At 46.2% G+C, this 26,011-nt stretch overlaps 2 protein-coding genes across 6 annotated transcripts; one reads left to right on the plus strand and one right to left on the minus strand.

Moving 5' to 3' along the window:
• Window positions 1-420: 420 nt before the first annotated feature.
• HAUS4 (HAUS augmin like complex subunit 4) lies at window positions 421-15,408 on the minus strand. Of its 5 annotated transcripts, none has more exons than XM_066277433.1 (10): window positions 15,231-15,408; window positions 12,135-12,202; window positions 10,338-10,480; window positions 10,130-10,261; window positions 8,684-8,818; window positions 7,241-7,337; window positions 2,515-2,660; window positions 2,246-2,376; window positions 1,227-1,295; window positions 421-894 (listed from the first exon to the last, which is right to left on the minus strand). In XM_066277433.1, the coding sequence occupies exons 2-10, from the start codon at window positions 12,187-12,189 to the stop codon at window positions 711-713; spliced, it is 1,092 nt and encodes a 363-aa protein (XP_066133530.1). In that variant the 5' UTR covers window positions 12,190-12,202; window positions 15,231-15,408; the 3' UTR covers window positions 421-710. The 5 variants fall into 5 exon arrangements, with proteins under 5 accessions (XP_066133530.1, XP_066133533.1, XP_066133532.1 ...); XM_066277436.1 differs by lacking the exon at window positions 12,135-12,202 and adding an exon at window positions 13,588-13,719; XM_066277435.1 differs by lacking the exon at window positions 12,135-12,202 and adding an exon at window positions 13,588-13,719 and having other exon boundaries at window positions 15,223-15,408.
• A 9,439-nt stretch (window positions 15,409-24,847) lies between these two features.
• LOC136334510 (cytochrome c oxidase subunit 6B1) lies at window positions 24,848-25,306 on the plus strand. The gene has a single exon (XM_066274801.1). It carries the CDS (start codon window positions 24,920-24,922, stop codon window positions 25,178-25,180), a length of 261 nt encoding a protein of 86 aa, XP_066130898.1. The 5' UTR covers window positions 24,848-24,919; the 3' UTR covers window positions 25,181-25,306.
• The last annotated feature ends 705 nt before the right edge of the window (window positions 25,307-26,011 follow it).

Genomic DNA, 26,011 nt, shown 5'->3' on the forward strand with positions numbered 1-26,011 from the left:
TAAAACAAAAAAAGAGTAAGCCTAGTTTTAATCCACTCTTGTTTTCTAAGAATGAAGCGTCAAGACTCCAAGTGGGCAGGCTGGCACTTCTACCTTCCACCATTTGTGTAAGTATTACAGATCTGTCTCTATTGCTATCCACTCAGTTCCCTCCCCAGCCTCACCCACACGGCCTTTAATATTCTTTTTCTGCCTGACCTGTGGTGGCGCAGTGGATCAAGCATTGACCTGGAACACTGAGGTCACTGGTTCAAAACCCTGGGCTTGCCTGGTCAAGGCACGTATGGGAGTTGATGCTTTCTGCTCCTCCCCCGCCTCCTCTCTCTCTCTCTCTCCTCTAAAATGAATAAATAAATAAAAAAATATTTTTTTTTAAATATTCTTTTTCTATATTTGCCCAAAGGAAAATAACTGCAATCCTAGGAGTCAATATTATCACTTTATTCAGGAGATAATCAATACAATACAGGGACAACAAAGAAAAATAGCTGTACATAAAATTACATAAATTGGCTACATTTTCCAGAAGCGATTCAATCATTTTAAACAAGGAAGAGAAATCAGGAGGGTGCCTAAATGACTTCAGTGTTTCAAGCAAGTATCCCCACACTCCCTTGACTGAAGATGGCCCCAGGTGGAGGTGGTCCTTTTAGCAGGAAGAGGAAGAGGCAGCACCGATGCATAAGCCATGCCTCTTGGTCTGCCAACATTCAGCGGTAGGCCTTGTTGAACTCCTGGAGTGCCCAGCGCTTGTTCTCAGTTGCCTGCTTGAGTTGGGTGTACTCTTTTACCAGCCTGTCAAATTCCTCCCCAAGGACCTCATAAGTGTTTAGGACCTGTCGGGACTTCTCCATGTCCTGTTCTTGTAGGCAAATGGCCCTCTCCAAACGGTCCCTAAGAACCCGGACACAGAAGATGCAATATAAGGATCTGGCTCCTCAGAAAGCACACAAGAATGGGAACATGTTAAAATGAATGAGTCTAGAGCAGGAGTCCCCAAACTATGCCCACGGGCCGCACGCGACCCCCTGAGGCCATTTATCCAACCCCCGCCACACTTCCGGAAGGGGCACCTCTTTCATTGGTGGTCAGTGAGAGGAGCACTGTATGTGGCAGCCCTCCAACGGTCTGAGGGACAGTGAACTGGCCCCCTGTGTAAAAATTTTGGGGACCCCTGGTCTAGACAGTATGGGAACCAGCTCTGAATAGCTGCACCAAGCTCTCACCTAATGAGACGATGAACTTCCACTTTCTCAGTAGTGTAAGTGTCGGACAGAATCTTTAGCTCTTCCATCCTGACAGAGGAAAGATAGAAATGTGAAGCTGAGGATCCCCAACAGGAACACAGTTAAGAACAAGACACAGTACCTGCCCATAATCAAAGCTGTGGGGCAAGCAGTGACAGGATGAATAAAGTCACTCTGAATTCCTGAGCAATTTATTTCAGTCAAGCACCTATTTCATAAAGATTTAAAATTAAAAAATCAAGAATGTTGAAAGCTTTGGAGTAATCTTTTTTTTGGTAGTTTATGTAAAAATTTATTTGACCAAAATGTAGAAAAAGTGATACTATTACATATGATACAGTTGCAAGAATCTAAATGAAAAGTGTGGGTTTTATTTAATTGTACAATTTGCTAGTGTATCTCCTGGGTAGTGAGATGCCTAATAAATTAGGAATGAGGGGCAGAGGAGTTGGGTAAGCTAGAAGCAGGGTGGTTTTTAGTCAACAATAAACCTGAGTTGCCCCCCCCCCCCACTGCTGGGGAATATGGAATGTTTCAGCTGAGAAGTTAACCAAGAGCTTTGGGGTAATCTGAAGGCTAATACTGCTGTGTGACATTTACTGGATCCCTACACCAGTGGTCCCCAACCCCCAGGCTGCAGACCGGTACTGGCCCGTGGGCCATTTGGTACCGGTCCGCAGAGAAAGAATAAATAACTTACGTTATTTCCGTTTTATTTATATTTAAGTCTGAACGATGTTTTATTTTTTTTAAATGACCAGATTCCCTCTGTTACATCTAAGACTCACTCTTGACGTCGGTCACGTGATACATTTATCAGTCCCACCCTAAAGGCCGGTCTGTGAAAATATTTTCTGACATTAAACCAGTCCGTGGCCCAAAAAAGGTTGGGGACCACTGCCCTACAAGACGTTAGGCATGTTACAGAGGAAAGAGAGAGGAAAGCAAGGTTGGCAGAGGATGGTGTGTCCCTCAGACGCACAGGAGTCATAGCTCACCTCAGCTTAAGGACCATGGCACTGCACTTGATCTCCAGGTACTGGGAATTGACGTGGTCTAGCTCAGACTGAGTTTTTAGCCGGTGTTCCTGAAGAAGTCTCTGCAGTAAGGTGAGGCAGCGGAGAAGTACCTGAGCCCCCAAGAAGCAGGAGAAAGAGGGTGAAGAAAAGATGGAGAAAAAAAGGCAGGTCAGATATACTTGGCTTCCCCAAAAGTACCAATGGGGCCAAGGTAAAAGAGATGAGGTTAGCCTAGTGCTCTGACAAACCTGGGAGTAGGCGGCACTCTTCTTTTCCAGCAAAACCATCTGCTCCTTCTGCTGGCTCCTGGAGACCTGACACTGCTGCTTCTCACTCACCAGGGTCTCTGCCAGTTTCCATACCTTTGCTGCCTTCAGGGCCTCACGGTCTGAATCTGGGCAAAGAGACAGAGGACTGGACAGGAAAATCCTACTTTTTGTGGCCCTTTTAAAGTCATTTTTCAGTGCCTCTATCTTACATCCAGCCCTAGAAATTATCTTCTTCCAGGTTTTCTTCTGATGTCCTGTTAAAAATGGCCCACTCTCAATTATGTTCTTTTTTACTCTTATCTTTAATTCCAGATTTTTCTCCTCCCTTTTTTTTTTTTTTTTAAATTTTATTTTTATTTATTTATTTTTTACAGAGTCAGAGAGAGGGATAGATAGGGACAGACAGACAGGAACGGAGAGAGATGAGAAGCATCAATCATCAGTTTTTCGTTGTGACACCTTAGTTGTTCATTAATTGCTTTCTCATATGTGCCTTGACCATGGGCCTTCAGCAGACTGAGTAACCCCTTGCTCGAGCCAGCGACCTTGGGTCTAAGCTGGCGAGCTTTTTTTGCTCAAGCCAGATGAGCCTGTGCTCAAGCTGGCAACCTCGGGGTCTCGAACCTGAGTCCTTCCACATCCCAGTCTGACACTCTATCTACTGCGCCACCGCCTGGTCAGGCTCCTCCTTTTTTTTTTTAAGCGAGAGAGAGATAGAGACAGGAAGGGAGAGATGAGGAGCATCAACTTGTAGTTGTGGCATTTTAATTGTTCACTGATTGCTTCTCATATGTACCTTGACCAAGGGGCTCCAGCTGAGCCAGTGACCCTTTCCTCAAGCCAGCAGCAACCTTGGGCTTCAAGACAGTGATCGGAGTCATGTCTATGATCCCACACTCAAGCCAGTGACCCCGCGCTCAAGCCAGGTAAGCCTGCATTCAAGCCAGCAACTTCGGGTTTCGAACCTGGGCTCACAGCATCCCAGGTCAATGCTCTATCCACTGAACCACCACCTGGTCAGGCACCCCTTAATTCTTTTTTTTTTCTTACAGAGACAGAGACAGAGTCAGAGAGATGGATAGCTAGGGACAGACAGACAGGAATGAAGAGAGATGAGAAGCATCAATCATCAGTTTTTCATTGCGACACCTTAGTTGTTCATTAATTGCTTTCTCATATGTGCCTTGACTGTGGGCCTTCAGCAGACCGAGTAACCTCTTGCTCAAGCCAGCGACCTTGGGTCTAAGCTGGTGAGCTTTGCTCAAACCAGATGAGCCCGTGCTCAAGCTGGCAACCTTGGGGTCTCGAACCTCGGTCCTCTGCATCCCAGTCTGACGCTCTATCCACTGCGCCACTGCCCAGTCAGGCACCCCCCCTTAATTCTTTTTTCTTTTTTTGCAACAAAGACAGAAGGACAGATACAGACAGACAGACAGGAAGGGAGAGATGCAAAGCATCAATTCTTTGTTGCTGCACCTTAGTTGTTCATTGATTGCTTTCTCATATGTGCCTTGACTGGGGGGGGGGGGGCCCTCCAGCCAAGCCAGTGATCTTGGGCTCAAGCTAGTGAACTTTGGGCTCAAGCCAGCAATCTCATGCTCAAGCTAGTGAGCCTGTGCTCAAGCTGGCAACCTCAGGGTTTCAAACCTGGGTCCTCTGCGTCCCAGTCTGATGATCTATGCACTGCACCACTGCCTGATCAGGCCCCCTTAATTCATTTTTTTCTGGTGAGAGGAGGGGAGGTAGTGAGACAGACTCCCGCATGTGCCCCAGCCGGATTCACCTGGCAATGTCATCTTGGGCTGATGCTTGAGTACCAAGCTGTTATTAGCACCGGAGGCTGATACACTTCAGTGGATCTATTCTCAGTACCCAGGGCCATGCTCAAACCAACTAAGCCACTGGCTGCAGAGGGGTAGGTGGAGAAGCAGATGATAGCTTTTCCTGGAGAAGCTGATGGTAGTTTCTCCTGTGTGCCCTGACCAGGAATTGACCTGGGATATCCATATGCTGGGCCAACACACTATCCACTGAGCCGCTGGACAGGACCTTAATTATTTTTTTTCCAAAAATTAATTAATTTTTTGGATAGTGAAAGGGAGAGACATGCACAGAATCCTTTGGCTTCACCTAGTTGCAGGGATAGAATCTGCAACCTTATCCCATCTAGGCAACACTGCAGTTATCCTAGGTTTTTAGTTTTATTACTATTTATTTTATATTAAATTTACTCCTGGGCCATAGGTTTATTTTTAATAAATAAATTTTTATTAATTTTAATCGGGTGACAATAAATCAGGGTACATATATTCAAAGAAAACATGTCCAGGTTATCTTGTCATTCAATTCTGTTGCATACCCATCGCCCAAAGTCAGATTGTCCTCCATCACCTTCTATCTAGTTTTCTTTGCCTCAACTTGTAGTTGTGGCATTTTAATTGTTCATTGACTGCTTCTCATATGTACCTTGACCAAGGGGCTCCAGCTGAGCCAGTGACCCTTTCCTCAAGCCAGCAACCTTCCCCTCCCTTCTTCCCTCCCCCCGCCCCCCGTAACCACCACACTCTTGTCCATGTCTTAGTATAGTTTTTATGTCCCACCAATATATAGAATCCTGCAGTTCTTGTTTTTTTCTGATTTACTTATTTCACTCTGTATAATGTTACCAAGATCCCACCATTTTGTTGTAAGTGATCCGATGTCATCATTTCTTATGGCTGAATAGTATACCATGGTGTATATGTGCCACATCTTCTTTATCTAGTCTTCTATTTTTTTTTTACAGTGATTAAAGCCTTTAAGCAAACTCTTGGCCAATACAGCAAGAATCCATAAAAGAGTAGTGTCGGCCCTGGCCGGTTGGCTCAGTGGTAGAGCGTCGGCCTGGCGTGCGGGGGACCCGGGATCGATTCCCGGCCAGGGCACATAGGAGAAGCGCCCATTTGCTTCTCCATCCCCCCCCTCCTTCCTCTCTGTCTCTCTCTTCCCCTCCCGCAGCCAAGGCTCCATTGGAGCAAGGATGGCCCGGGCGCTGGGGATGGCTCCTTGGCCTCTGCCCCAGGCGCTAGAGTGGCTCTGGTCATGGCAAAGCGACGCCCCAGAGGGGCAGAGCATCGCCCCTGGTGGGCGTGCCGGGTGGATCCCGGTCGGAAGTCTGTCTGACTATCTCTCCCCGTTTCCAGCTTCAGAAAAATACAAAAAAAAAGAAAAACAAAAGAGTAGTGTCCTTAACATGTTCACCAAGTCCAAGTTGTGGGCCATAAGTTTTTGTTTCTTCAGTTTCTTCTGGGATATCTTTTTCTTCTGTGCAACCTCCTCTTCTGGTTTAGGAACAGTCTGCTCTTTTTCAGTACGGATCATCTCAGTGTGGCAGGCAGAGCTCCTATAAGGGTTAATCTGCCATGAGCTCTGTAAGTTCTCCACTGTGTCTTGGGGGCTTTGTTCATGTGGATGTGCTCAATGACCAGAAAATCTACGTCTAAACCTTTAAGTTCAGCATTACTCTCTTCATTTTTAAGCATGTATAGCAAAAACTCAGCACTCTTTTTGGGCCACTGACCTTGTGTTCAGCCCCACTGTTTGGCCTGGGCACACCTACCAGCTTCACCATTGTTAACAACAGAATGGCACACATTGCTTCCACAAAGTGCCATTCTTCAAGTACTTGGTGGCTTTTCAAATATGTACACCTTGATGGCCTGGGCAGTTTCACATATGACCTTAAAGTGTACCTGAAGGGCCTGACTGGGCAGTGGCACAGTGGATAGAGCGTTGGACTGGGATGCCGAGGACCCAGGTTCGAGACCCCACGGTCGCAGCTTGAGCGCGGGCTCATGTGGTTTGAGCAAAGCTCACCAGCTTGGACCCAAGGTCACTGGCTCGAGCAGGGGGTTACTCTGTCTGCTGTAGCCCCACAGTCAAGGCACATATGAGAAAGCAATCAATGAATAACTAAGGTGTCGCAATGAAAAACTGATGATTGATGCTTCTCATCTCTCTCCGTTCCTGTCTGTCCCTATCTGTCCCTCTCTCTGACTCTCTGTCTCTGAAAAAAATAAACAAAGTGTACATGAAGGTTTGAACTTCTTGATTTGCATGATTTTGTGGGATTTTCTGGGTCAACTGAATAGTGAACCATTTTCAGAGGTCACCTACAACTGTTTTTGGTAAGAGGAGGATCTTAACTCTTAAATCATAGAAATTAAGACAACGGGCCTGACCTATCGTGGCGCAGTGGATCAAGTGCCGACCTGGAATGCTGAGGTTGTCAGTTCGAAACCCTAGGCTTGCCTGGTCAAAGCACATATGGGAGCAACTACTATGAGTTGATGCTTCCCACTTCTCCCTCCCTTGTCTCTCTCCCCACTCCCCGCTGTCTAAAGATTAAAAAAAAAAAAAGAAAGAAAGACAACAGGAACACCTACTAGCCTGAACTTTCATCCTTATTCCATTTTGATTCTCCTGAGAACAAACTCATCCTTCCCTGCAGCAAGAGGACACTCTGGCCTGGCACCTTGATGAATAAAAGGAGTTCTCACAGAATTCTTTGCTTTTATTTTATCAGTAAGGAAACAAACATCTCCAATGTCTCCAATGCTTCCCAGCTTTTGTTCCAAATCTAAAATTCAAAGATATCATTCTCAAAAGAACAACCCCGGAGTCCTGAGGGCCAGCTGTGAACAGAACACAGAGAGCCAGCACTCACCCAAACTGGGATCATGGTAGCAAAGAAGAGTGAAACATTTCTTCTTGAGCTGCTCCTCCACTTCGAGGTGGAGCCGACCTCTCATCCACACAAAATCCTACAGCCACAGAAACAAAAAGAGATACAAATAGACTGTTAGAACTAGGAAGATCCAGCCAATGAGTACATGATGACAACAATCTCAAAAAAAAAAAAAAAAAACAATCTCAATGATAACCAAAGGAAATGCATTAAGAGACATCAGAGAGATTTACTAAAAAAAATATACAATTTAATGCTTTTAATAGGGATGTGCATAAAAATAAAACTATCAGTGTAAACTACCAGAGCACTCTTTATAATAGCAAATGCCTGAACAGAGAGATTCATTTTTAGCCCATCCAGTTAGCAAAAAATAGTATTAGGTTCCCTAACTGATGAAAACATGGGGAACTCAGGGCACTGGAAACACCTTTCTGGAAAACAGTTTGGCAATAAGTACCAATATGTTCTATGTGTGTATCCTTTGACCCAGTGATCCCATTTTGAGCACTAATAGTTAGGAAATAATCACACAAGGGCAAAGACACATGAACTAACATGTTCATATCAGTGTGGTTTCTAACAGCAAACATGTGAAAACAAGTTTAAATTAATATTCATCAATAGGGTCAAATTATGTTACATTCATACACTAGAACCCTGTCAGTTATTTAAACCAATGATATAAACAGTGCCTGCACATCGTGCTAAGAGTGCTTTAGGAGGTATAATCTTATTTACATTTATTGACTGATTTGAAAAGAAGTCCAGCCCTGGCCGGTTGGCTCAGCGGTAGAGCGTTGGCCTAGCGTGCGGAGGACCCGGGTTCGATTCCCGGCCAGGGCACACAGGAGAAGCGCCCATTTGCTTCTCCACCCCTCCGCCGCGCTTTCCTCTCTGTCTCTCTCTTCCCCTCCCGCAGCCAAGGCTCCATTGGAGCAAAGATGGCCCGGGCGCTGGGGATGGCTCTGTGGCCTCTGCCTCAGGCGCTAGAGTGGCTCTGGTCGCAACATGGCGACGCCCAGGATGGGCAGATTATCACCCCCTGGTGGGCAGAGCGTCGCCCCATGGTGGGCGTGCCGGGTGGATCCCGGTCGGGCGCATGCAGCAGTCTGTCTGACTGTCTCTCCCCATTTCCAGCTTCAGGGAAAAAAAAAGAAAAAAAAAAAAGAAAAGAAGTCCAAAATATATTAAGTGAAAACAGATTATACTCTATATAAGCACGGAGAGTATAACAGTATTTATGTCAAGCTGTGTTTATTTCTAGATGTAGTATTTCAGCTTTTACTTTTTTCTGTGTAATGTTTTTATTTAAGTTTGACCACCATAAACATTTATCATTTTTATAAAAACAATAAAGCTTAACAAAAATAATGTTCAAATGTAGAGGAGAAATTAAGCCCACATTTGTCCATCCCCGACCTCTGAAGGTGGCATAAGCTCCAGAAGGTCCACTTTCTCCAGTCCCAGCAGTGGAGGCATCTCCCTCTCCTGGTTATGAGCCAAGAGCTGTGTTAGTTCAGTCACAAGTAGCCGCCGTTCAAGGGTCTCATGAAACTGAGAGAGAGAATAAAAACAAAAAGAGGTTACTATGCCTGACTTGTGGTGGTACAATGGATAGAGCATCAAGTTGGAACACTAAAGTCCCAGTTGAAAATCCTAATGTCATTGGCTTGAGCATGGGCTTGCCAGCTTGAGTGTGGGATCATCAACATGATCCTGACTGAGGTCACTGGCTTGGCTTGAGCATCCCAGTCAAGGCATGTATGAGAAGTAATCAATGAACTAAAGTGAAGCAACTAAAAGTTGATACTTCTCTTTCCTCCCACCTCTCTAAAAATCAATTTAAAAAAGAAAAGAGCCTGACCAGGCGGTGGCGCAGTGGATAGAGCATCAGACTAGGATGTGGAGGACCCAGGTTCAAGACCCCGAGGTTGCCAGCTTGAGTGCGGGCTCATCTGGTTTGAGCAAGGCTCACCAGCTTGAGCCCAAGGTCGCTGGCTCAGGCAAGGGGTTACTCGGTCTGCTGTAGCCCCCCCCCATTGATTAATGTGAGAAATTAATCAATGAACTAACGGAGCCGCAACAAAGAATTGATGTTTCTCATCTCTCTCCCTTCCTGTCTGTCTGTTCCTATCTGTCCCTCTCTCTGACTCTGTCTCTGCCACAAAAAAATAAATAAAAAAAGAGGTTACTATATATTTTCTCTCACTCCACCACCTCCATCATCATGAATCAGTTCTGCACACATTTTCAAAGTTCTCAAATATGTCATCCCTTTCAGATAACTTCTCGGTTGTCAGTGCCTTCTCCTGTTAATGTTTTTTTTTTTCAAAACCCTGACAACAGCCTGACCAGGCGGTGGCGCAGTGAATAGAGCATCAGACTGGGATGCAGAGGATCCAGGTTCGAGACCCCGAGGTCGCCAGCTTGAGCACAGCTCATCTTGTTTGAGCCCAAAAAAAGCTCACCAGCTTGAACCCAAGGTCGCTGGCTTGAGCAAGGGGTCACTCGGTCTGCTGTAGCCCCACCGTCAAGGCACATATGAGAAAGCAATCAATGAACAACTATGGTGCCACAACAAAAAACTGATGGTTGATGCTTCTCATCTCTCTCCGTTCCTGTCTGTCTGTCCCTATCTATCCCTCTCTCTGTCTGTAAAAAAAAAGAGAAAAAATGAAAAACGCTGACAACACACCCACCACCTCTTCCTCCCATAACTACATCCCAATTTTTTACAATCCATTCCTTTTTGATAGCCATTTCATAAAGCTCCTACTTCCCCCCAGATCATATAATCAGATGAAGCCATAGTTGGCCTACTCAATCTTATGGTAACCAACTCCTACTTCATCTCTCCCACCTTACTTTTTTATCTTCAGAAGTTAAATCTGTGTCTTGTATCTTCACATAGTAGTCCCCAAGCAGCTCTTGAATGACTCTCTGTAAAATCTCAGACCTCAGCCATGTTGTCTTATACAGTCGAACTTCCTTCCATGCCTAGAAAAAAAAAATCCCAGATAAGAACCCCCTCTCTCAGAAGATTCTTCCACCCCCCATCACCCCAGGTTCTTACCTGAGCCAGCTCCTTTGCCAGGAAGAGGCTTAAGCCACTCTTGTCCACATGTTGTGAGAGACTCAGCAGCAGTTTGCTGAAGTGTGGGTTTTGTAACAGGTCCTCTTCATTCAGGTTACAAGGAGGAAGCTGTTTGCTGCACACTTAATAGGATGTCCCCCATTGGGACAAAAAGCAAAGAAGGTATGGACTCTTAAATTATATATAATTGAGCATAACTTAGCTTAATACTCACAAAAAAACCCTAGGTTTTTAATATGGAAGTTTTCTAATTCTAATGAATATTTTTTTTCATAAGACAGACACAGAGAGAGACAGACAGACAGACAGGAAGGAAGGAAGGGAGATGAGAAGCATCAGTTCATAGTTGCATCACTTTAGTTGTTCATTGACTGCTTCACATACACGCCTGCTGAACCAGTGACCCCTTGCTCAGGCCAGTGACCTTGACCTCAAGCTAGCGACCATAGGATCATTTCGATGATCCCATGCTCTAGCTGGTGACCCCACACTCAAGCTGGCAAACCTGGCTCAAGTGAGATGAGCCTGTGCTTAAAATGGCAAGCTCTGGGTTTTGAACCTGGAACCTCAGTGTCCCAGGTCAACGCTCTATTCACTGCAGTGCTACTGGTCAGGCGAGTAAGTTAAGAATTTAACCAAATTCTCCTTACTGTAAATAGAATTGAGTAACCTGTATAAATATGCATGAGAAACGTGCAAGAAACTAGGATCCTGTTGCAATTCTGTATGTTCAAGGGGCTTTCTTTCCATTTCTTTTCTGATGTGCTTTCTGTTCGGATCTTCTGTTTTACACCTACTTACCAAACAAACACTCAAATTTTCACTCTTTGGGTCATCATACCCAAAGTCCTTTTAGAGAATAAGAATTCTCTTTTTTCTCCCCAAGGCAGAAGGATCAATAGAGGAATGGTAAAAATATAGAAGATTCAAGTCCTTGAAGGATTCAAGATATAGAAAGGGCTTGAGATATGGAAGGAATTCAAGATATTGGGAGGATCCGAGATTTTGGAGAGAAGATATGAAAAAAATTCAAGACATAGGTAGGAAGGAAGGCCTTAAGAAGTTGCTGGCCACCCTTATCTTCTGGATATGCTTGCTCACACTGCATGGGAGCATCTTCAGTTTTTAGTCTACTGCACAAGGAGACACTAAACAGGAGTCAGTCTAATCTGTTTTCCAATAAGACTGTTAAAGAATCTTCATGTACCCTAATTTCCCTAGAAACGTAAGCTTCTGTGAGAGAAACCATACTGGTGAACATTATAAATCTTTTTTATTATAGGAAGTATGAACATGGATAAGACCTCTCTGGGTAAGTCATTAATTTCTTTTTAACTTTTTTTTTTTTTTTTGCATTTTTCTGAAGCTGGAAACAGGGAGAGACAGTCAGACAGACTCCCGCATGCGCCCGACCGGGATCCACCCGGCACGCCCACCAGGGGGCGACGCTCTGCCCACCAGGGGGCGATGCTCTGCCCATCCTGGGCGTCGCTATGTTGCGACCAGAGCCACTCTAGCGCCTGGGGCAGAGGCCACAGAGCCATCCCCAGCGCCCGTGCCAACTTTGCTCCAATGGAGCCTTGGTTGTGGGAGGGGAAGAGAGAGACAGAGAGGAAGGCGCGGCGGAGGGGTGGAGAAGCAAATGGGCGCTTCTCCTGTGTGCCCTGGCCGGAAATCGAACCCGGGTCCTCCGCACGCTAGGCCGACGCTCTACCGCTGAGCCAACCGGCCAGGGCCTGGGTAAGTCATTAATTTCTTACAAATGGCTAACCTTACCTTTTTGGAGTGTATCCATCCCTTCTCCAGGTGAACAAAAATCCCCAGATGCCATCTGATACTTTTATCTTTGGAATCAAGCAGAAGAAAACAAAAAGAACAATAAACTGGTCTGACCTGTGGTGGTGCAGTGGATAAAGCATCGATCTGGAATACTGAGTTCTCTGGTTCGAAACCCTGGGCTTGCCTGGTCAAGACACATATGGGAGTTGATGCTTCCTGCTCCCTCCTCCCCACCTGTCTGTCTCCCTCCCTCTCTAAAATAAATAAATAAATAAATAAATAAACTAAACTGGCTGGCTGCTCCAGAGAAAATTAAATACTTGGGTTAAAATTTCTGTTGTTTACAAGCTGGGGAGGAACTTCCGGGATGCCTCTTAACAGAGGAGGGACTATATCACACATCCTCGGTCCCAAGCTCTTATACAAATATTATAGACAGACAGACTTATCAGTGGCAAAACATTTTGCATTCTAACCACATAAATGTTTCCACTTGTTATAAACTGTCTAAAAATGGAGCCTCCTTAGGAAAGAAAACTTTCCAATTCACTAGTCTAAAGCAGGAGGATGCCTCCCTCTCCCCACAATTATTTCTATGTTAAAACTGAGATGCTGTGCCTGACCAGGCGGTGGCGCAGTAGACAGTGTCGGGCCGGGATGCGGAGGACCCAGGTAGCCAGCTTGAGCACGGGCTCATCTGGTTTGAGCAAAGCTCACCAGCTTGGACCCAAGGTCGCTGGCTCGAGGAAGGGGTTACTCGGTCTGCTGAAGGCCCATAGTCAAGGTACATATGAGAAAGAAATCAATGAACTAAGGTGTTGCAACAAAAAACTAATGATTGATGCTTCTCATCTCGCTCAGTTCCTGTCTGTCTGTCCCTGTCTATCCCTCTCTCTGACTCTCTCTCTCTCTGTAAATAAAAAATTTTTAAAAATAAGAAAAAAAAAAAAAAACCGAGCTGCTGCTTCCAAGTTACAAGTGAACTGAAAAAAGGAAAAAAGAAATCAAGGTCTACTTTTTTCCCTCCAATCACTCAGCTATTAAATTCCACAATAGTGGCCCTGGCCGGTTAGCTCAGTGGCAGAGCATTGGCCTGGCGTGCAGGAGTCCCGGGTTCGATTCCCAGCCAGGGCACACAAGAGAAGCGCCCATCTGCTTCTCCACCCCTCCCTCTCTTCTTCCTCTCTGTCTCTCTCTTCCCCTCCTGCAGCCAAGGCTCCATTGGAGCAAAAGTTTGCCCAGGCGCTGAGGATGGCTCTGTGGCCTCTGCCCCAGGCGCCAGAATGACTCTGATTGTGGCAGAGCTACGCCCCGGATGGGCAGAGCATCGCCCCCTGGTGGGCATGCCAGGTGAATCCCGGTCAGGCGCATGCGGGAGTCTGTCTGACTGCCTCCCCGTTTCCAACTTCAGAAAAATGCAAAAAAAAAAAAAGCCACAATAGTTTCTTACACTTCTTTAATTTGTCTTTCATCTAAGTTGGTAGTTTTTGATCATTAACTCCAGAAACACCCTTCGAAGTAACAAATCATTCCACACTTGAACAACAACTGGTTTTCACATAACAGCATTAGTAAAGAGCACCTGGAAAAAAAGAGCATGACAAGAAAAGGGGCAGGGAGGTCAGTGCCAATACAGAGGTATAGTTAGTAATGCAGCTGAGGCCAGGACAGGGGCTGTGGGTGTTTTGCCAGAACACAAAGCACACTGAACCTAACCAGGCGGTGGCGCAGTGGATAGAGTGACGGACTGGGATGCAGAGGACCCAGGTTCGAGACCCCGAGGTCACTGGCTTCAGTGCGGGCTCATCTGGTTTGAGCAAAAGCCCACCAGCTTGAACCCAAGGTCGCTGGCTCCAGCAAGGGGTTACTCAGTCTGCTGAAGGCCCACGGTCAAGGCGCATATGAGAAAGCAATCAATGAACAACTAAGGTGTTGCAACGCGCAATGAAAAACTAATGATTGATGCTTCTCGTCTCTCTCCATTCCTGTCTGTCTGTCGCTGTCTATCCCTCTCTCTGACTCACTCTCTGTCTCTGTAAAAAATAAATTAATTAAAAAAAAAAAGCACACTGAAAAGAACAACATCAACACAAAGGAGTGGTGAAGATGGACACAGTTTGGGCTCTGGAGACAAAAGTTTTCCCTTGACATTATTTTCCATTTTGTTGCACCATCCCCTCCTCTAAGGTATCAAACTCCAAAGGACAGCTGTGTCTCCCAAAGCAAAACAAACATAGAAGGTTATGATTTAACACTTCATGTTCACAGAACATTTGGTTTACTCACTTGTTTTATGAGTAACTTCAAAGTAACTACTCATTTGTTTTGTAACACGGTCTAGAGCAGGACACAGCTGAGGAATCAGAATGCTAGGACTTAGTTTGCTCAGCCATTGTTCTGTGTCATGTAAGGGAAATGGTTTTTTGTGCCAAACTTTTATTCCACCTGCAAACTTGAGATAACGATTCCTGCCTTGGAGAGACATTAAGAATTAATAACACAATGTACCTGTCAACAAAAGCCACTACTTAGTGAGCTCAGCGTTTTCGCAATTCTGTTTATCGTTGATCTAGGCCTGCATATAAAAATTTTGTAGGCAAGTATCACACACGAAAATGAGGATCATCCCAAATTTAAAAATAAAAAATCAGTTGTCATTGCTTCCCTAGGGGAACTACCCTCTTGGAGTTTTTTAAGGATGCTTTTCTTTACCCTTTTTAAAGGTTAGATTAGAGGGCGTGAACGGGGTGGGGAGAGGCAGCAATCAGGCACGAATCTCCATCCTCTGCACTCAAACGTGTTAAAACACTGCTACAGGGACCCAAGCATTCAAATGCTCTGACTCAGATGTCTTTTAAATCCTTAGAGCTGTCTTTACACGCTGTACTGAACGTTAAATCGATTTCACAGGTATTTTCACGAGATGAATCAAAATGCCGAGCGGACCCTCGGGCGCCGACTTCCCCACGGTCTGGGCAGCCAGACTCCCAAGTGGGGAGGGCGGTCTCAGAACAGGGACTGGCCGGATTGGCCCTTCCAGGCTCCCTTCCCCAGCAGCACCGCCCGCCGACCCTCTGAAGCAAACCTGCACACCGTAGGGCGGCTGAAGCGTCAACCCTCAGGACCCCGCCCGCGTCCGGGCTCCGTAACTTCTCACTCAGGCCCGGCGTTGGGGTGCGGGGAAACTAGGGCCTGGAAGACTGCCGGGAACGTCGGAGGGGAGAGACCTGGAAGCGCCTCAGAGGCCGCGCGAGGGCGAAGAGGGGGCGGGGCCGCGCTCAGGCGGGAGCGGCAGGCCCCGCCCCTCGCCGGGCGCACGTCCCTAGAAGCCAACCGCCGCAGGACCGGGTTTTGAAGTCCGTGGTGACACGGAAGCGGTCTCCGAAGGTTCCTTGCTCTTTCTCCTAGGTACTTTTTGAGGGCAAACGTTGATAAAATGGTAACGATTGCCAGCTTTTATTGAGGGTCTACGATGGGTCAGGCGTTATTCCTTGCCTTGCCTCATTTGGGGTTTTTGTTGTTGTTGTTTTTACAGAGACAGGGCCAGGGACAGACAGGAACGGAGAGAGATGAGAAGCATCAATCATCAGTTTTTCCTTGCGACACCTTAGTTCATTGATTGCTTTCTCATATGTGCCTTGACCGCGGGCCTTCAGCAGACTGAGTGACCCCTTGCTTGAACCAGCGACTTTGGGTCCAAACTGGTGAGCTTTGCTCAAACCAGATGAGCCCGCGCTCAAGCTGGTGACCTTGGGGTCTCAAACCTGAGTCCTTCCGCATCCCAGTCGACGCTCTATCCACTGCACCACCGCCTGGTCAGGCGCCTCATTTAGTTTTTACAGCGTCCCTCTTACCCATTTTACTGAAGGAAAAACTAAGGAACAGTAAGGTTAAACGACTTGCTCAGGGACGCTAGCAGAGTCAAAACCTGACCCAATGGCCCTCAATGAACCTTCCCAGACCTGCCGCCCACCCCCCACCACAGCCGGAGAGTCTTCTGGGTCTGGCCCTGCCCACCAGCCCTGTCACCTGGGTGGGCTCAATTTCCTCCTTTAGGTGCTTCCCTCTCGTTTTTCTCTCGCTCTCTTAACTAATATATGGACATTTACTGTGCTTAACGAGAAGTCTGGAGCTGAGGGTCCCATGGCTTTTTAGTAGTTCCATGGTGTCAAGGTACCCTGCAGTTCTCTTTGCATTCTCCTGGTAATCACAGGTGGCTTCAGAAGTCAACACATCCCAAGCAGGAAGGAAGGGGGAAAGCCGCCTTCCTATAACAGTCCTGAAGAAATTCTTTCCCAGAAGCACCCACCAGACTTTCCCATCTGTTTCTCTGGCCAGGTTAGGTCACCTGCCCAGCCCTAGACCAATGAGCTGGATATTTGTCCCCCAGATTCATATTCTGCTCTGCAACACCCTATGTAGCAGGTTAGGATTACCTGTAAAGACCTCAGGGTTCTCATATTTTCTTACTAGTTTCAACCAATGGGAGATTCCAACAGGAGGGTGGAGGGAGAGAATGATGAGAGGAGGGGGAAAATTCCCCTGACTTCCTCCATGGGCTTGACCTCAGGTTGGCTATGGACTTCTACCAAAGGTTATTGTTCCTCTCAAGGGGGTTCCCTGACCTTTCTGTCCTAAACCTTACCCCCATCTTTTCAAACTTGACTGAAATTTGTCATTAGGTGAATTATTTCAAAAATGATATTTGATATTAAATAAATTGTGCAGTCTGACCAGATGGTGGTGCAGTGGATAGAGCGTTGCCCTGGGACACAAAGAACCTGGATTCAAAACCCAGAGGTCGCTGGCTTGAGCCCAAGGTCGCTGGCTTGAGCAAGGGGTCACTAGCTAGGCTGCAACCCCCTTCCATGAAGGCACATATGAGAACGCAATCAATGAACAACTAAGGTGCCATAACAAAAAATTGATGATTTTCATCTCTCTCCCTTCCTACCTGTCTGTCCCTATCTGTCTCTCTCTGTCTCAGTTGCCAAAAAAATAATAAAAATAAATTGCATCAAAGTTGTCACATCTCTTGCATCAGAGAAGCTGAAAGTCTGGCTGGTTGGAAGGGATCTCAGGCTAGGTGTTCTGGGTGATAGAGTTTAACCTTTTCTTTTAGTACCAACTAGAGAATTATTTTAGCAATACATAGAATAGTGTGATCCAGTGCAGGAATTTTATATCCCCGGTCATCTCGTCAGCTGCCACCTTTCATGCTTAATATTAAACTGCTGTCATTTTCTAAGGCTTTTAAAAAATCATTTATGCTTCCTCAGCTCTGTAGTGCAGCCTAAATATCAGGCATAATGCCCCTAACAAATGACACTTGGGAAAAATAGCAGGCATGTTTTGGTGACTCAGGAAACTACTGAAATTTCATGTCTCATATTTGTCAAGTTTTCTAATATGGTACTACAAAGCTTTGGCAAGCTAAAGTTTTTGGGAAATGAGGTAAAGGGTGCAATGGCCTATCTTCAGGTAGGAGGGTAGAGAGGAGAGCCACGGGAACCCTTGAATAGGACCAAACCTTCACATGTAATTATCTGTTCTATCTCTGACAAACTGAGTGACCTTGGGCTTCAGGTTCCTCATCTTTCAAAAGAAGGAAATGACATATTTTTTTAGCCCTCCAGATCTCATAGTGTTGATGTAATGATCAAATGAGATAATGGCTGAGAAAGTACTTTGGAAAGACTATCAAAGTGAAGTGATTTAAAAGTGACACGTATTAAGTATTTATTAAGTGCCTTGGGAAAGACACAAAGATAATATATGACTCAGTCCCAGACCTGAAGAAGTTCAGAATCTAGTTGAGAAGACACACACATGAGAAACAAATAATATAAAGCAGTAAAAAGGTGTCAAAAAAGCAGTTTAGATTATAAGTACTAGAGAAACTCAAAGAAGGTACAGAATTCTTTCTGCAGGAATGAATAGGAAAGAGTATGAAATAAATCTTATCTTAATTGGGCCTGATCAGGGAGAGAAAATTTGGATAATTTCGAGTGGATTAAATTTTCCAGCAAATAGAAGTAGAGACAAGAAATCCAAGCTGCATTCTGGGTCCAAAAGGAGACTGGACCAGCTGAAATGCTGGATTTCATAGGCCAGGTCTATATAAGACTAGAAAGTTGAGCCGATAGAGCATCCTTGGTAGTTAAAACTAAAACAAAGTACTGAAGAAGGATCTCATGATCAGATACCATCTGGTGTCCTTGAGCAAGAAAGAATTATAAGAGGTCCTAGTATTCATTCTCTTCCCTACTCCCCAGCCCCCCACTTTTTTGTTCTGATTTTATATTTATTTATTTATTTATATTTTTCTGAAGTTGGAAACAGGGAGGCAGACAGACTCCCGCATGCGCCCGACTGGGATCCACCCGGCATGCCCACCAGGGGGCGATATTCTGCCCATCTGGGGCATCGCTCTGTTGCAACCAGAGCCATTCTAGCTCCTGAAGCAGAGGCCACAGGGCCATCCTCAGCGCCCGGGGGCCAACTTTGCTCCAATGGAGCCTTGGCTGCGGGAGGGGAAGAGAGAGACAGAGAGGAAGGAAAGGGGAAGGGGTGGAGAAGCAGATGGGTGCTTCTCCTGTGTGCCCTGGCTGGGAATTGAACCCAGGACTCCTGCACGCCAGGCCGATGCTCTACTACTGAGCCAACCGGACAGGGCCTTATTTTATTTTTTTAGCGAGAGAGAGAGAGAGAGAGAGAGAGAGAGAGAGAGAGGAAGGGGGGAGAAATGAGAAGCATCACCTTGTTGTTGAGTGACTTTAGTTGTTCATTGATTGCTTCTCATACGTGCCTTGACTGGGGGAAGGGGGGCGACTCCAGCTGAGATAGTGACCCCTTGCTCAAGCCAGTGACTTTTGGGTTTAAGCCATAGACATGGGATCATGCCGATGATCCCACACTCAAGCTGACAACTCTGTGCTCAAGCCAGCGACCTTGAAGTTTTGGACCTGGGATCTTGGCATTCAGGTCTGTCCACTGTGCCACCACCTGTCAGGCTGTTCTGAAATTTTTATTTTTATTTAGAGAGGGGGGGGCATGGAGGGAAAGAGAGGTACATTGATCTATTCCTGTATGTGCCGACTGGGTATTCAAACTAGTAACCTCTGCACTAGGACGATTCTCCAACCAACTGAGCTATCCAGCCTGGATTTATTATTGATTGATTTTTAGAGAGGTAGAGGGAGGAAGGGAGAGAGAGGAGGGGAAAGGGAAGCATTCGTTTGTTGCTCCACTCAATCATACATTCATTGGCTGCTTCCTGTGTGTGCCCTGACCAGAGATTGAAACCACAACCTCTGTGCATCAATGATGCTCTAACCAAGCTATCCTTTTTTTTTTTAATTTTTATTTATTTATTCATTTTAGAGGAGAGAGAGAGAGAGAAGGGAGGTAGGGAGGGAGGAGCAGGAAGCATCAACTCCCATTGTGCCTTGACCGGGCAAGCCCAGGGTTTTGAACCGGCGACCTCAGCGTTCCAGGTCCAAGCTTGATCCACTGCGCCACCACAGGTCAGGCTTTTTTTTTTTTTTTTTTTGAAGATTATTTATTGATTGATTTTACAGAGGGGAGGAAGCATCAACTCCCATATGTGCCTTGACCAGGCAAGCCCCGGGTTTCAAGCTGGTGACCTCAGCATTCCAGGTCGATGCTTTATCTACTGTGCCACTGCAGGTTAGGCTATTCAGAGTTTGTTTGTTTTTTAATAACAGCTTTATTAAGATAGTTTGGCATACAATACTTAAACTGTACAGTTCTGGCCCTGGCTAGTTTGCTCAGTGGATAGAGCATTGGCCCACACACCTGGTGTGTGGAAGTCCCAGATTCAATCCCTGGTCAAGACACGCATGAGAAATGACCATCTGCTTTCTTTCCCTCCCTCTTTTTTTTTTTTAAACACAGAGAGTGAGTCAGAGAGAGGGATAGATAGGAATAGACAGACAGGACTAGAGAGAGATGAGAAGCATCAATCATCAGTTTTTCATTGCGACATCTTATCAGGCGTTCCCAAACTATGGCCAGCTGGCCGCATGTGGCCCCCTGAGGCCATTTATCCGGCCCCACCACACTTCTGGAAGGGGCACCTCTTTCACTGGTGGTCAGTGAGAGGAGCACTGTATCTGGCGGCCCTCCAATGGTCTGAGGGACAGTGAACTGACCCCCTGTGTAAAAAGTTTGGGGACCCCTGCCTTAGTTGTTCATTGATTGCTTTCTCATATGTGCCTTGACTGTGGGCCTTCACCAGACTGAGTAACCCCTTGCTCAAGCCAGCAACCTTGGGTCTAAGCTGGTAAACTTTGCTCAAACCAGATGAGCCCTCTCTCAAGCTGGCGACCTCAGGGTCTCGAACCTGGGTCCTCCGCCTCCCAGCCCAACGCTCTATCCACTGCGCCACCGCCTTGTCAGGTTCCCTCCCTCTCTTTCTCTTCCTTGCTCACAGCCAGTGGCTCAATTGGTTTGGTTCAATTATTGGCCTCAGGCGCTGAGGAAAGCTTGGTTGATTCAAGCACTCCTGGTGGATTCCGATCAATGTGCATGTGACAGTCCATCTCTATCTCCCCTGCTCTCACTTAAAATAAACAAATAAAAATAAAGTGTACAGTTCACTGTGTTTTGACATAACTATACATTTTTGAAACCATCACTACAACACAGAGGGTGAACATATACATCATCCCCTAAGTGTTTACCTTGTCCCATTGTAATTCCTCTCCCTGGCACTTCCCAACCACTGATCTGCTTTCTGTCTCTATAACTTGCTTGTATTTTCTAGAATTTTATATAAATGTAATCAAGTAAAGATGTACTCTTTTTTGGCTTCTTTCACAGCATAATTAATTTTGAGATTCATACATGTGATTGCTGGTATCATTAATTTTTTTTTTTTTAGTTCATGTCTTTTTATTGCTGAGAAATAGTATGGGATTATTTTAAAAGATATCTTATTTTATTTTTTTAATATTTTATTTATTGACTTTTGGAGAGAGAGGAGTGAGAGAGAAAGAGAGAGACAGAGAGAAGGGGGAGGAGCAGGAAGCATCAACTCCCATATGTACCTTGACCAGGCAAGCCCAAGGTTTCGAACCGGTAACCTCAGTGTTCCAGGTCGACACTTTATCCCACTGCGCCACCACAGGTCAGTAAAGATATTTTAAATTTATTGATTTGAGAGAGAGAGGAAGGCAGGGAGAGAGGATCAGATAACATCAACTCATAGTTGCTTCTCAAATGTGCCTTGACTGGGCAAGCCCAGGGTTTAAAATCAGCAACCGCCTGACCTGTGGTGGCGCAGTGGATAAAGTATCGACCTGGAAATGCTGAGGTCGTGGGTTCAAAACCCTGGGCTTGCCTGGTCAAGGCACATATGGGAGTTGATGCTTCCAGCTCCTCTCCCCTTCTCTCTCTTTCTCTCTGTCTCTCCCTCTCCTCTCTAAAATGAATAAATAAATAAATAAATAAATAAAAAGAGCTTTGAGTAAAAAAAACATCAGCAACCTTGGGGCCCTGGCCGGTTGGCTCAGCGGTGGAGCCTCGGCCTGGCGTGCGGGGTACCCGGTTCGATTCCTGGCCAGGGCACATGGGAGAGGCGCCCATTTGCTTCTCCACCCCCCCCCTCCTTCCTCTCTGTCTCTCTCTTCCCCTCCCGCAGCGGAGGCTCCATTGCAGCAGAGATGGCCCGGGCGCTGGGGATGGCTCCTTGGCCTCTGCCCCAGGCGCTAGAGTGGTTCTGGTCGCGGCAGCGCCCCGGAGGGGCAGAGCATCGCCCCCTGGTGGGCAGAGGTAGCCCCTGGTGGGCGTGCCGGGTGGATCCCGGTCGGGCGCTTGCGGCAGTCTGTCTGGCTGTCTCTCCCTGTTTCTAGCTTCAAAATAAATAAATAAATAAATAAAATCAGCGACCTTGGTATTACAGGTCAACACCTAATCCACGGTGCCACCATAGGTCAGGCTGGAATTCTCTTTTAAAAACTTTAATTTGGCCTGACCTATGGTGGCGGAGCGGATAAAGCGTCGACCTGGAAATGCTGAGGTTGCCAGTTTGAAACCCTGGGCTTGCCTGGTCAAGGCACATATGGGAGTTGATGCTTCCAGCTCCTCCCCCCTGTCTCCCCTCCCCTCCCCTCCCCTCCCCTCCCCTCCCTTCCCCTCTCCTCCCTCCCTCTCTCTCTCTCTCTCTCCCCCTGTGTGTCTCCCTCTCTCTCCTCTCTAAAATGAATAAATAAATTAATTAATTAAAAAAAACAACTTTAATTTGCCTGACCTGTGGCGGTGCAGTGGATAAAGTGTTGACCAGGAATGCTGAGGTCGCTGGTTCAAAACCCTGCACTTGTCTGGTCTAAGGCACATATGGGAGTTGAAGCTTCCCACTCCCCCCTTCTTCACTCTCTCTCCTCTCTAAAAATGAATTTTAAAAATAGATAAGTAAATAAATAAAAATAAAAGCCTTAATTTGCCTGACCAGGCTGTGGCGCAGTGGATAGAGCATCAGACCGGGATGCAGAGGACCCAGGTTCAAAACCCCAAGGTTTCTGGTTTGAGCACAGGCTCACCAGCTTGAGCATGGGGTCGCTGGCTTGAGTGTGGGATCATAGACATGATTCCATGGCCAATAGCTTGAGCCCAAGGTTGCTGGCTTGGGCAAGGGGTCACTCACTCTGCTGTAGCCCCACCCCCACCCCAGTCAAGGCACATATGAAAAAGCAATCAATGAAGAGCTATGGTGCTGCAACGAATACTTGATGCTTCTCATCTCTTTCCCTCCTGTCTGTACGTCCCTATCTGTACCTCTCTCTGTCTCTGCCACAAAAAAAAATAAAAGAAAAAAGAAAAGATCTTAATTTGTTTGGGATTGTATTTAATGAGATGCTTCCTCCAAGACGACAGGTACCTATCTCAGTGCCTGGCATACAGAGGCACAATGGTTGAAAGAATGAATTTCTGATGACCCCCACAGCACTAGTATCTTTTTTTCTTCTTCTTCTTCTTCTTTTTTTTGGATTTCTTTTTATTTTTAAATTTTTTTATTTTATTTATTTTTAGAGAGGAGAGAGACAGAGAGGGAGAGAGAGGAGAGAGAGACAGAGAGAAGGGGGGGAGGAGCTGGAAGTATCAACTCCCATATGTGCCTTGACCAGGCAAGCCCAGGGTTTCGAACTGGCGACCTCAGCATTTCCAGGTCGACGCTTTATCCACTGCGCCACCACAGGTCAGGCCCTTTCTTTCTTTCTTTTTTTTTTTTTTTTTGTGGCAGAGAGAGTCAGAGAGAGGGACAGACAGACCAGGAAGGGATAGAGATGAGAAATATCAATTCTTCCTTGCGGTTCCTTAATTGTTCATTGATTGCTTTCTCATATGTGCCTTGACTGTGGGGCTACAGCAGAGCAAGTGACCCCTTGCTTGAGCCAGCGACCTTGGGTCCAAGCTGGTGAACCTTGCTCAAAGCCGATGAGCCCGCACTCAAGCCAGTGACCTCGGGGTCTCAAACCTGAGTCCTCTGCATCCCAGTCTGACACTCTATCCACTGCGCCACCGCCTGGTCAGGTGAGTGTTAGTATCTTATATAGGTTTGTTCTTTTTTTTTTTTTTAATTTTTATTTATTTATTTATTCATTTTAGGGAGGGGAGAGAGAGAGAAAGAGAGAGTGAGAGAGAGAAGGGGGAGGAGCGGGAAGCACCAACTCCCATATGTGCCTTGACCAGGCAAGCCAGGGTTTTGAACCGGCAACCTCAGTGTTTCCAGGTTGACGCTTTATCCACTGCGCCACCACAGGTCAGGCTAGGCCTGTCTCTTCAGAGGTGTTGTTTCCCTCACCTTCTGCTCTGCTATATGCAAAATACAACCACTCACTTCTTAAATGTTCTTTAATAATAAAGCCAAGAATGTGCTCTATCTAGTATTCCTGAGCTAGACTGTGGTGGGGGAGGAAGATAAATTAGGCATAACTCCTACCTATTATCTAGCTCTACCTCCTTTTTGTTGTTGTTGCTATTTTTAAAGATTTTATTTATTCATTTTAGAGAGAGGGGAGAGAGAGAGAGAGAGAGAAGGACAGGAAGAGTAGGAAGCATCAACTCCCATATAAGCCTTGCCCAGGCAAGTCTTATACCTCCTTTTTGTTGTTGTTGCTGTTTTTTTAAAGATTTTATTTATTCATTTTAGAGAGGGGAGAGAGAGAAGGAGAAGAGCAGGAAGCATCAACTCCCATATAAGCCTTGCCCAGGCAAGCCTGGGGTTTCGAACTAGTGACCTCAGCATTCCAGGTTGATGCTTTATCCACTTTGCCACCACAGGTCAGGTTAGCTCTACCTTCTTTTTTTATTTTTATTTTTATTTTTTATTTTTTATTTTTTTTCATTTTTCTGAAGCTGGAAACAGGGAGAGACAGTCAGACAGACTCCCGCATGCGCCCGACCGGGATCCACCCGGCACGCCCACCAGGGGCGACGCTCTGCCCACCAGGGGGCGATGCTCTGCCCATCCTGGGCGTCGCCATGTTGCGACCAGAGCCACTCTAGCTCCTGAGGCAGAGGCCACAGAGCCATCCCCAGCGCCCGGGCCATCTTTGCTCCAATGGAGCCTCGGCTGCGGGAGGGGAGGAGAGAGACAGAGATCTACCTTCTTGAAGATGTTGCTTTTTATCAAGTTTTTAAAAAATATTTATGTATATATTTTTAACTTGAAAAATGTAAATGGGGTCAGACTGATGCGTCTTTGCTGAGGGTCACATTGAGCTGCGAACCGCTTCAGGGTGTCTTGAGGAGTCAGCAACATGGCAGAAGACATCAAGACCAAAATCAAGAACTACCAGACTGCCCCTTTTGACAGCCGCTTCCCCAACCAGAACCAGACCAGGAACTGCTGGCAGAACTATCTAGACTTCCACCGCTGTGAGAAGGCAATGACCGCTAAAAGGGGTGATGTCTCTGTGTGTGAATGGTACCGACGTGTGTACAAGTCCCTTTGCCCCATATCCTGGGTGTCAGCTTGGGATGACCGCCGGGCAGAAGGCACATTTCCTGGGAAGATCTGAACTTGCCTGCACCTCACTCGTCCTGTGTCCTCCATCCTTCTCCCAGGGAGCTGAAGGGGGACCTGGGTACACCCCACCCTAAGATCATGAATCATGGCTTAACTGTAATAAATATTTGTTGGAAAAGCTTAAAAAAAAAAAAAAGAAAAGAAAAATGTAAATGGGAGTCTGATAAAAAGTCTACTCAACATTTCAGACTTGGACATTCCTTTGCTGCATTATTTAGCAGTACTGAGAAGAATGGAGACTTGCTGAGACATTGCAAGAACTCTGCCTCCCCCACTCTAGCTAGAAAATAAAATGATGCTAAAGATAGAGATTCCAGGTATTTAATTGTTCTATTTGTAAAACTAAAGAAAACTTTTGAATAGAATGTGTCTCACACTAAAAATGTGGGCTTAAATAATCAGTTTTAAAGGTAGGATGTTAAGCCTGGCCTGTAGTGGCACAGTGAATAGATTGTTGACCTGTGGTCATCTGTTCAAAACCCTGGGCTTGCCTGGTCAAGGCACATACAACAAGCAAGCAATGAACAACTAAAATGAAGCAACTATGAGTTGATATTTCTCGCTACCCCCTCCCCCTCCTCTCTCTGTAAAATCAATAAATAAAAACCTTAAAAAAAACAAAGTAGCCTGACCAGGTGGTGGCGCAGTGGATAGAACATCGGACTGGGATGTGGAAGGACCCAGGTTCGAGACCCCGAGGTCGCCAGCTTGAGCGCGTGCTCATCTGGCTTGAGCAAAGAGCTCACCAGCTTAGACCCAAGGTCGCTGGCTCCAGCAGGGGGTTACTCGGTCTGCTGAAGGCCCGCGGTCAAGGCACATGTGA

The sequence above is a fragment of the Saccopteryx bilineata genome, chromosome 4 (genome assembly GCF_036850765.1).
Source record: "Saccopteryx bilineata isolate mSacBil1 chromosome 4, mSacBil1_pri_phased_curated, whole genome shotgun sequence".
Classification (NCBI taxonomy): domain Eukaryota; kingdom Metazoa; phylum Chordata; class Mammalia; order Chiroptera; family Emballonuridae; genus Saccopteryx; species Saccopteryx bilineata.